The following is a 12,135-nucleotide window of genomic DNA, read 5'->3' on the forward strand; positions in this document are numbered from 1 at the left end:
AAAGAGTTATGACTTTGCACCAAATTGTGTTCCTCTACTTGGGTTTTTGAGTTGATGATATAGTGATTGGACGAGGTATAGTTGTTGAAGCATGTGTTATTTTGGCATTACATGTGGTATGTGCCTTGAACCGCCTAAGGAGATGTCTCAGTCTATTGTGTTGCTTTGCTATGATTAGCTAGTCTGATGTATGAACAGTGTAATGATGATAATGCCTCATCTCTAAAAAGAAAGTCCCCTATGAGTTTTATGTCACATTAGAAAACGGTGTATGCGAAATTTTATTTTGGTGGAAGTTAGATGCGTGTTTGGTCATTTGGATTATACTAATTAAGTCTCAAACCCTATGACCTTTTACTGATCATAGCCATTATCGTCTATGAAGCACGAAAACGGCACTGAGTCACGTTTCCCAGTGTTGGAAATGTTTCCAACAAGGAAACGACCTGACACGACTGAAAAACATTTTCGGCCCATTTTCAAAAATATTGGAAATCGGAAATGCATTTTCGTTGTCGGAAACGCATTTCTTTAAAGAAAATTACAAAAAAAAAGGGTAGATTAAAATCGATCACTTCACAACATTCACCAACAGAAAAGAAAGAAAAAGAAAAAGAAAGGGAGTACCTTTAATGGCAGTTCGCAGCGTCGCAGTTCGCAGCGCAGGTAAGGATCGCAACACCTTTCTCTTCTTTTCTCTCTGATCTGCCATATTCACTCTTTGATATGCTCTCTCCATCCTTATCAACAGAAGAAGAAGAAGAAGAAGAAGAAGAAGAAGAAGCAGAAGAAGCAGCAGCAGCAGCAGCCGAAGGGAGAACGATAGTCGACAGGTAAGTGGCCTTTCCTATTTTCTTCCAGATTTTCTTCCCAATTGTGAATGTGAATAATTAGGTTTATATTGGGTTTTTATTAATTTATTATTATTTAATTTATTATTTTCCTTATTATTAATTTATTATTTTCCTTTTCTAATTTCTTTATGAAACAATTTTATTAAGCAACTTTTATTAATTAATTACAATTTTATTTCATTAATTAATCATAAATTTATCATATTTAATATCAATTTTTTTTCTCTAAATGTATATTCCATAATTAGATTTTTCTCAAACTAAATTTGAGGAGTTATCATAAATATTTTTTTTTAAAAAAAAGAAAGATAAAAATTTTTTTTCCCAAATTCACTAAAAATTTTCAAGATTTGCCATATTTTTACAATCAACATTTTGAAGGAAATTAAGGACAAATGTAAATATATTTTTAAAATTATTTTTAAAATTATAAAATTTCAAGTTTAAATTCTAATTAATGATAAATAAAAAAAATTCCAATATTCAAAATTTGTATTTTATATTAATATATTTTATATTTTTGTAATAATTTATATATAATGTGTTTAATATAATTTGTTTTAATGTATCGTTATATTATATATTAAAATTTTTCATAATAATTTTTATAGCCAATTTATTCAATTCTATTATTTAATTCTTTAATCTTTTAATATATAATTTACATTGTGCTTTAATCCTTAGTATATAATTTGTTTAAATAATTTGCAAATTGTATAAAATTACATTTTCTTTTTGTCATTTTGATAGGACAATATTTGAATAGATTATTCGAACTCAAATTCTACCCAAGCAAATAGCACTAGTGCCACTTCTTCAAAAACTAGGGAGGAAGAATTTAATCCTTTGTGGAGATATTTAACTAAACTAGAGAAAACTGGAGAAGAAGGGGGAGGGGGGGGGGGTAATTGTAAATGGATATGCAATTTTTGTGGACAAGAAAAACAAGGGACTTATACTAGAGTGAGGGCTCATTTATTGAAAATCACTAGAAAATGGATTGGTGTGTGTAAAAAAGTGATGAAGATAGTATTTCTGAAATGAGGAAACAGGAGGATGAGGCAACAAACAAAATTACCAATTCATAATCTAGGCAAGTTTCTTTGCCTATTAGTATAACTTCTTTTCCTTCATTGAATATAACTGAACCAAGTATTTCAGCAGCTTTGAAGAAAAGAAGAGTTAATGATTCTCCTCTTGGTAGAGCTTTTGACTTGCAAACTAGAGCTCAATTAGATGCAGAGATTGCTAGAATGTTCTACACTGGGGGTTTACCTTTTAATTTTGCTAGAAATCCTTATTATGTGAGTTCTTATTATTTTGCTGCTAATCATGTTTTGGGTGGTTATGTGCCGCCTGGTTATAACAAATTGAGAACCATATTACTTCAACAAGAAAAAGCAAATGTAGAGAGGTTGCTTGCACTTGGTTAGAAAAGGGTGTTAGTATTGTGAGTGATGGATAGAGTGATTCCCAGAGGAGGCCTTTGATTAATTTTATGGTTGTTTCTGAGTCTGGCCCCATGTTTATCAAATCTGTAGATTGTTTTGGTGAAGTGAAAAATAAGCAATTTATTGCTAATTTGCTAAAAGAAGTAATTGATGAGGTGGGTCATCAAAAAGTGGTACAAGTCATTACTGATAATGTTTCAAATTGTAAAGGTGCTGGAGAAATTATTGAGGGAATGTTTCCACATATTTATTGGACTCCTTGTGTTTTGCACACTCTTAATCTTGCTTTGAAGAATATATGTGCAGCAAAAAATTTAGAAACTAATCAAGAAACTTATGATGTGTGTCACTGGATCACTGAAATCTATGGGAATGCTTTACAAATCAATAATTTTATAATGAATCATTCCATGAGGCTTGCAATTTATAATCGGTTTAGCCCTTTGAAATTGCTTTCAGTTGCTGACACTCGTTTTGCTTCTATTGTTATGATGCTTAAAAGATTTAAACTTATTAGGCGTGCTTTAGAAGCAATGGTTATGAGTGATGAATGGGCACAATACTGAGAAGATGACCAAGGTAAAGCTAGATTTGTTCGTGATAAAGTGGTAGATGAGGATTGGTGGGAAAAGGTTGATTACATCATTGCTTTTATTGGGCCCATTTATGACATGATCAGAGTTTGTGACACAGACAAACCATGCCTTCACTTGGTTTATGAGTTGTGGGATTCTATGATTGAAAAGGTGAAGCAAGTTATTTTTTATCATGAAGGAAAGCAAGCAGATGGGTTTTCTCCTTTTTATTATGTGGTTCATCGAATTCTTGTTGATCGTTGGGCAAAGAGCAACACTCTCCTTCATTGTTTAGCCCATTTATTAAATTCAAGGTAAATTTCTAACTTACATACTCATCTTCTAGTTATAATTTTTTTTTTCTAAATTTATTTTCTTATTTTTGAAGATTTTATAGTGAAAAATGGCTTTAAGAGGAAGAAGGTAGAGTGCCTCCTAATATGGATGGAGAAGTATCAACTAAAGAATTAAATGCTTTAGGAGGATTTTTTCTAATGAAGATAAGCGAATTAGAGCAAATGATGAATTTGTAAATTTTTCTTTGAAAAGTGGACCTTTTGCTAATCCTGATTCTGTTGGAAAATCCTAGGAAATGGTGAGCATGTTTTGGTTCTAATACACCTTTACTTCAAAGGTTGGCTTTTAAAGTACTTGGACAACCTACTTCCTCCTCTTGTTGTGAAAGAAATTGGAGTATTTATTCCTTCATTCATTCATACAGAAGGAATAAATTAACTCCAAAATGTGCAGAGGACTTGGTTTTTATCCATAATAATCTACGTCTTCTGTCGAGAAACTCCTCACAATATTATGATGAGAAGACAAAATTGTGGGATGTTGGTAGTGATCAATTTGGGAGTATGGAAGATGTGGGAGTTCTTGAATTTGCCAACCTTTCATTGGATGAACCAGAGTTAGAGTTTATTTTGTTTGATGAAAATGCAACTACAAGCATGGAGAAGGAGAATGAGAAAGACAGTGAAGTTGAGAAAATGTCATAAATTTCATTATCTTTTCTTTTTTAACATTTAAATGTGTTGTAGTTAATATTTATTTCTTATAAGTATGAAACTTCTAAATATGTATTTTTATGGTTGAATTTAAATGTTGATTTGAACTTTATTTATTATTTAACATCTTTCATGATATATATATATATATATTTATTTATTTATAAATATACCCCTATATTTTTTATATTTACACGTTTCCCTCACGTTTCTGTTTCCTATGTTTTTTAAAATGCCGTTTCTTCGTATCCGTTTCCGCGTTTCCCCGTGTCCGCGTTTCCATTTCCGTGCTACATAGATTATCGTAAGGCAATTCAATGAGATTTCAAATTCTTAAACATATATTTACGCCAAAAAGGCCTATCCACATTGTCCTCTGCCTGGTTTTGATGCTAACACAATGCTTCTATGGCTAGAAAGGGGCTGTTTATTATTAGATTCTTGCTACCTTTAATGGATCTCTACGGTCTTCCCCTTGGTTCAGATTCTGTTCAACTGCTTGGCTTTGCATCTTGGTTGCTTCTATGGTCCTTTTGGTTTGATTGACATCCTAATGAAGTTCCTTTTAGAAGGGATTTTCTTGTACTTCATTTTCTTGTTCACTGTCCTTTCTGGGATGTGTATCCTGTGTGGCATGGCTAGGTGGGACGACGACATTGTGTCTTCAGCCGGTTGAACTTGGCTCTCATGCATGTCGGATCCAGAGTTAGGGTTTCTTAGATTGGGCCTCTTGGCCTCCTTGTGTTCTGGATCTGTATGCAACCTTTTGAGCTCCATTTTATATGCTTTGCGTTGTTTGGCTATAGTTCCATTTGCAAGCCTCTAGGCTAGGTAGTAGATAGAGTGATCTATTCGGGGTCTATCCTTTCCTTGTACAAGTATGGGCCTCAAGCCTGTTCCATGCAATGAATATCTTATCTTAAAAAAAAAAAAAATAAATAAAAACTATTTTCTTGAATCTAATCGTTGACAAAGGTTAATCGTTATTCAATTAATTATTTTTTTTTAAGTTTTTCGATTTAATTAAATAATTAACCAATTTTAAATTAAAAGTTAAATATAATTTATATTAATCAATTTAATGTTATATCTCATAATAAAACTTTAAAAATAATTATTATTTAGCAAAAAATATTTTATATTGGTATATTATTATTATAAAGTAAATATGAATATATGTGTTTTTATTCTCATTATATTTTAATATTTTAAAATTTATTATATAACATATTAAAAATTAAAATATAAATTTATGCAAATTGTGATTAAAAATTAAATACTTCACTTGCATCAATTAATCATCAATATTTTAAAATGAAACCTTTTTTAGATTTATCAATTTAATTGATTTTTTTTAATTAGATTTTTTGTGATTCTTGACTTTTATTTACTTTTTTTTTTTTTAATTTTAAACTATGAAGCAAAGAATGCCTTGAATGTAATAACTTAATTATAGAGATCAAATGGACAATTTCAAAGAAACGTTATTAATTTGTATATAGCAACGTTGAATTAGTAAGCATTTGATTATATGTAATATAAGTTTTAGAAATTTAAATAACTTGAACCTTAGACCCAACAACTTGAAAAGAAAAGAGAAAAGAAAATTAGAATTAAGTGCAAAATGTCAACAGTATGTGTTGTCTGCATGCAGAAAATAGATTGGAAAATTTGCCTTTTAGCAATTTGTTAGTAATAAGTTGACAATTTATAAATGCTTAAGAATTCGGTGGAAATTATGAACAAAAGAAAATTTTGTTGACAGTTTGATAATTGATGAAGCTCTAAAATAAACAAACAAATTAAGTATCATCTTTTCTTTTCAACACACCAATTGATTAAAGTTTCCACTGCAAACACAAAATGTCTCATTCCTTCGTTGATGAGCTAGCACCCATTAATTAATATTTTATAAGTTTTTTTTTCATATTATTAAATTTATTAAAAATTTAAATTCATATAAGAATAAATTTAATAATTTTAAATTAAATATTTACATATATTATTTATTATATATATTTTAATTAATTTTATATAAATATTTTATTTAATAATTATTACACTTGTTTTCTTATGAATATATTAAATGCAGTCTATTAATTCCAACTTTTTGATTAACTGAATTAGTTAACCTGAAAAATCAATAATTCAATCATTAAATTGAGTTCATTTTTCAATTAAATTGAATAAATAATAATAATAATAATCAATTAAACAAATTTAACTCAACTTATAATATAAAAATAATTAAAAAAAAAAAAGATAAAAATGATCGATTTGAGCTATATGAAAATTATAATATTATTTAAATTTAAATAAAGCAATTTTTGTGGATATCAACGTGTTGTGATCCCTAATTCCACAAGCGTCAGGAAATGATGTATGGGACCCAGGGTTATTCTTGTTAAAGTGTGGGATCCACCCTAACTAAAAAAGGCGCGGAAAGTAGTATATACGTGGGAGCGTTTGGTGATGGCATTTGTTGTCGTTACAGCTCCTTAAAATTTCGTTGGTCACTTAAGATTATGCTGTTGGAACTGAGCTTTCTTATTTTATTTATTTATTTCATTTTTTTTCAGCTATTTTTTTTTTATTTATTTCATTAAGTATAATATTTTTGGGCATTAAAATATTTACACGGTTTCGATAACTAGCAGTTGTTTGTATGCATTTGTTTGGTACGCTGGACGGCCATTGGTTGCACAATATTATCAGAAAATCGGACATTTGCGAATATTTGATATTCTAATTTAACAAAGGTAATATATAATTAAGTTTAAATTGAGTTTGTGTATTATTTAAATAATAATAATAATTAAATTTAATATAAATTTAAATAATTAAAAATAAATTTTAATTCAACTTTAAATAAATTCAGATATTAAAAAAAATCTAATTCAGATTTGTGTATTTGTTATTTTTCAAAAAGAAAAAAAAAATTATTACTTGGGTGTAATTCAACAAATTGGACATGGTACCACGTCAGTGGATTTTTTTTATTTTTTTAATCAAAGGTGGTATATATTTCAATAAAATAGATTAAAATTACAAGTCCAGGGCCAAAAACACACTCTAAAAAGCAGGCCCCATATCACCGAACAGAGAGAAGAAAAAGACACAATGCCCTCATCAACTTGGTCTACTAACATAGGCCCATAAGCCCATACCAACATGAAAACCCATTCCAGAAACAAGCCACAGGCCACAAGCCACAGCTACCGGCTTTGTGAAGCTAACCCAAAGCATACCAAAATTGTCCCCCTTCATTGAAAGCCCGATCTGCATGCAAAAAATATATTCACTAATCAATTGAAAAACTAAGCCTAATCTTGAAATTAAGCCCAAGTATTAAAATTAGAGATTTTAAGATGTTATTAAATCTTAATCTTTTTTATATTTTTTTAAAAGTGAAATTTTAATTTCTATATCATAAGATGTGACAAAATTTTTACGCTGGTTGTCACCTACCACAACCATCCTCCTTTATCCGGGCTTGGGACCGACTAAGCGCAAACTACTTAGGCGGAGTCTTGGATGTCAAGTTTAGGAACAATTCAAGTAAGGTCAGAAGAAATATTGTAGCTCGAACAAAGTGGTGGGAGTTCAAAGGAGTAAAGCAAGTGAAGTTCAAAAATGAGCTTCTCGAATCCGAAGCATGAAAGTTGAATATGGAGACCAATGATATGTGGATACAAATGGCATCAAAAATTAGAGAAGTAGCTAGAAAAGTACTTGGAGAGTCTAAAGGACATGGACCACCCTCAAAAGAGAGATGGTGGTGGAATGAGGAAGTACAAAAGGCAGTGAAGAGAAAAAGAGAATGGTATAAGAAATTACCTAAATGTGATAATAATGAGGCATATGAACAGTACAAGACAGCAAACAAAGAGGCAAAAAAGGCAGTTAGTCAAGCAAGAGCACAGGCCTTTGAAAAGTTATATGAGAAACTTGGAACTAAAGAAGGGGAGAAAGATATTTATAGATTAGCAAGGAGGAGAGAAAGGAAATGTCAAGATTTCAATCAAGTTAGGTGCATTAAGGATAAAGAAGGAAAAGTGTTGGCGAAGGATGAGGATATTAAAGAAATATGGATAAATTATTTTAATGATCTCTTTAATAATAGTCAAAATGGTAATAGTGTGAATATAGACTATAGAACGATAGAAAATAATATGAATTATACTAGAAGGATTAGATCTTTAGAAGTAAAGGAAGCACTTAAGAGAATGAAAGTGAGTAAAGCCTGTGGACCCGATAGAATACCAATTGAAGTGTGGAAGTGTTTGGGAGATATGGGAGTAACATGGTTAACTAAATTATTTAATAAGATTCTAAACTCAAAGAAAATGCCTGATGAATGGAGGACGAGTATTTTAGTACCTATTTTTAAAAATAAGAGAGACATACAGAGTTGCTCAAACTATAGGAGAATTAAACTCATGAGCCATACTATGAAGTTGTGAGAGAGAGTTGTGGAGCATCGACTACGTCATGATACTTCTATCTCTCTTAATTAATTTGGCTTCATGCCTGGTCGTTCAACTATGGAAGCGATCTTTCTCATTAGAAGCTTGATGAAGAAATATAGAGATGTGAAGAAAGATCTACACATGGTTTTTATTGATTTGGAGAAGGCTTATGATAGTGTTCCAAGAGATGTCCTATGGAGTGTGTTAGAACAAAAGAGGGTATCTATTAGGTACATACAAGTATTGAAAAATGTGTATGAAGGAGCAACTACTATTGTGCGTACAGTGGGAGGGGACATAAGAGATTTTTCGATCTCAATTGGATTACACCAAGGATCAACTATAAGCCCTTACCTTTTTACATTAGTTTTAGATGAATTGACGAAACATATAGAAGAGAGTATTCTTTGGTGCATGATATTTGTGGATGATATTATTCTGACAGATGAGACGCGAGAAGGAGTTAATAGAAAGTTAGAGCTCTGAAGAAGTACTCTAAAGTCAAAGGGCTTTAAGTTAAGTAGAACGAAGACATAATACATGTATTGCAAGTTCAGTGAAGGCCAAACTGGTGATAGGGAAGGAGTTAGTTTGGATAGAGTGGTACTGTCCCAAAGTAATCACTTTAAATATCTCGACTCAGTCCTTCAAGTAGATGGGGGATGTAAGGAGGATATTAGTCATAGGATTAAAGCCGGATGATTGAAGTGGAGACGTGCCACGGGAGTTTTATGTGATCGCAAGATTCCCAATAAGTTGAAAGGGAAATTTTACCGTACAGCCATACGACCGGCTATGTTATACGGTAGTGAGTGTTGGGCATTGAAGGAGTCATATGCGTCTAAGATAAGAGTTGTAAAAATGAGAATGTTAAGGTGGATGAGTGGCCATACTAGACTATATCAAGTTCGTAATGAGAGTATTAGAGAAAAGGTAGGAGTGGTACCAATTGAGGATAAGTTGAGAGAAGGGAGATTGAAGTGGTTTGGTTATGTGAAGCATAGACATACGGAGGCTCCAGTTAGACAAGTAGAGCACATTAGGTTAGAGGATATAAAGAAAAAAATGGATAGACCTAAATTGACTTGGAGGAGAGTAGTACAACATGACCTAGAAGCATTACAAATTTATGAGGATTTAACCCAAAATCGTTCAGAGTGGAGAAAACAAATCCATATAGCCGACCCCAAATTTTTAGGATAAAAGCTTAGTTGAGTTGAGTTGAGTTGAAATTTTAATTTCTAATATCGCTCCTTAATAAGTGTTACAACTAACTAGCATTTGGCACAATTTTTGTCAAAACGCACGCTAGTTAGGCTCTACTAGTGAAATCATGATATGTAGAAAACATGATTTTTATTATAAAAAAAATAATTTAAAAATAATTTTTTAAAATATTAATTGAATTTTAAAAGCCGTTTCAGGTAAGATTTTTAAAAAAATATTTGACTAAATTAATAAGGTTAAAAAGTAAGAATAAAAAAATTAATCCTGAAACCCATAAAATGGAAAGATATATGGGCAACAATGTCATAGAAAATTAAGTTGCTAAGATACAAGTTAGATGGGGGTGTATTAATTTTTACAAGAACGCACAGATTTTAAGATAAGCCCATGTTGTTCTAGGAATATTATAGTATATTTTTTGTGTACACAAAAATAATAATGTTTTATCTCTCATAAAAAATATTGGTTATTTGTATAATATTAAGTCTTCCATAATTATAAATTTTTAAATAAAAAAAGTCTCATATAATTATGAAAGACAGTATATATATGTATTAAATATCCCTAATAATCTCTATTATTTTGATGTTCTAAAAAACTTGAATTTAAAATTTACCGATTTGAAATTTGATGCCAAAAGGGCTTGCAATTCGATTGGCATTTAAAAAAAAAAACCAGTTTGAGATTTCATGCATATATTTGCACGGAATGACAATTCAATAATAGGTGAACAGGTAAATACGTGTGGATCCTAATAAGTAAACATGTATGTATTGTGAGTCTCATGATTTTATAATCACCTTACCATTTGAAAAAAATAGAATCACATTTATATACTTATTTAAACTTTATTTATTTACCATTTCAGGCCAAATATTGAGATGAAATCAATGTTTAGACATAAAAGGACTAGCAAGGAAAAAAAAAAATGATACAATCCATAGACATTTTGGGCTTAGATGTAATGTGTAAAATTTAGTGGGCCTAGTAAAATTGAGAATGAGCTAAAATGATGAATTGACATTTATATGAGGGCCCATGCTAATAAAAACTTTCAATGGATTTGATGGGAGGAAACTCATAATGTGGGTAATGGCCTTTCATCAAGAACAACTCGAAAGATAGGACAAGAAGTGATAGGTCAGAAATGAAATTGTAGGGCTATGATGTTTGTGTTTGGCTGCCGTTAGATACAAACGCAGGGGAACTACCAAACATCAACATTTTGTTAGATGGAAAGAATTCTAGGTAAAAAAAGAAATGTATAACTCATCCTTTGCTTCATGATTCAGCAATAATTAATGCAAGAGCTTCCAAATTTCTTTTTTATTTTAAATTTTATGCTTTGAATTAAAATTATTATTATTATTATTATCTAACTAATAAAAATAAGCAAAATTTAAATATAAAAATTAATATTTTCTTTCATATGCATTTTTATGTTTTTTTCATTTCTCTTACTCAAATTAACATTTCTAATAAAATTAGGGTAATTATCATTTGAAGTCACTCAACTTTATGAGTTAGTTACAAAGTTAACCTAGGTTAAATTTTTACTTACGTTCATTTAATTTTATGTGATTTTTCAGTATCATCACTAATTTTAATTTTTTTTCTAAAATTCAAAATTTCTCAATTTCAATTTGAATATACCTAAAATTCTTATTATCTATAATTACAGGTTTATGGGTCACCACAAATAAAAATTATATATCTTTACATCACTCCTAATTTCACCTTTTTCTAATCAAAATTTAGTAAATCTAAAATATTTACATTGATAACAATATATTCACACTAACCACATAATGTAATATCTCAAAAATTTAAGAAATATGTCATTTGATTATTTTTAATGTTTTGTAATACATTTTAAGATTTATTTTAAAAGTTTTAAATTTAATTTTTTATTATTAAATTTAAGTGCATTTAGTGTAATGCTATTTATTTGTAATTTGAAGGATAAATTGAAATAATTATATTTTGTACAACCTATTATTTCAATTTATTACTTCAAATTACAAATAAATAGTAAATATCCTCAAATGCAATAGTAAAATTTAAATTTAAAACTTTTAAAATAAATATTAATATGTATTAAAAATATTTAAATAATTAAATTAATAAATTATATATTTCTTAAATTTTTGAGGTATTACATGATGTCGTTAGTGTGTATTCGTGTATATATATAGTGTAAATATTTAAAATTTATTAAATTTTGATTAGAAAATATAAAATTAGGAGAGTTATAGAGAAAAAAAATATATATATATATATATATTTTTAAATTATGATAGCTTATAAAACTTTAATTACAGATAAAAAGTGAATTTTAGGTTTTCTTAAATTAAAGTTGAGTAACGATATTATTATAATATCTAAGTTAATTATTGAGAGGGAAACTTAAATAGATTAACTTAAAAATTTATAATATTAAATGAAAATTGAGTGATTTTCATTAAATAATTAGTAACCCATCAAACACCAATCTAGAATGTCAAATCCAAATCAATTCCCAAACACAAACTCAAATCAAAACAAATGTA

General features: G+C 29.4%; 1 protein-coding gene across 1 annotated transcript; it reads left to right on the plus strand.

Annotated features, from left to right (window-relative positions):
- Window positions 1-632: 632 nt before the first annotated feature.
- LOC131174077 (uncharacterized) lies at window positions 633-2,871 on the plus strand. The gene is made up of 3 exons (XM_058137124.1): window positions 633-666; window positions 2,019-2,282; window positions 2,396-2,871. The coding sequence occupies exons 1-3, from the start codon at window positions 633-635 to the stop codon at window positions 2,869-2,871; spliced, it is 774 nt and encodes a 257-aa protein (XP_057993107.1).
- Window positions 2,872-12,135: the final 9,264 nt, after the last annotated feature.

The sequence above is a fragment of the Hevea brasiliensis genome, chromosome 15, assembly GCF_030052815.1.
Source record: "Hevea brasiliensis isolate MT/VB/25A 57/8 chromosome 15, ASM3005281v1, whole genome shotgun sequence".
NCBI lineage: Eukaryota > Viridiplantae > Streptophyta > Magnoliopsida > Malpighiales > Euphorbiaceae > Hevea > Hevea brasiliensis.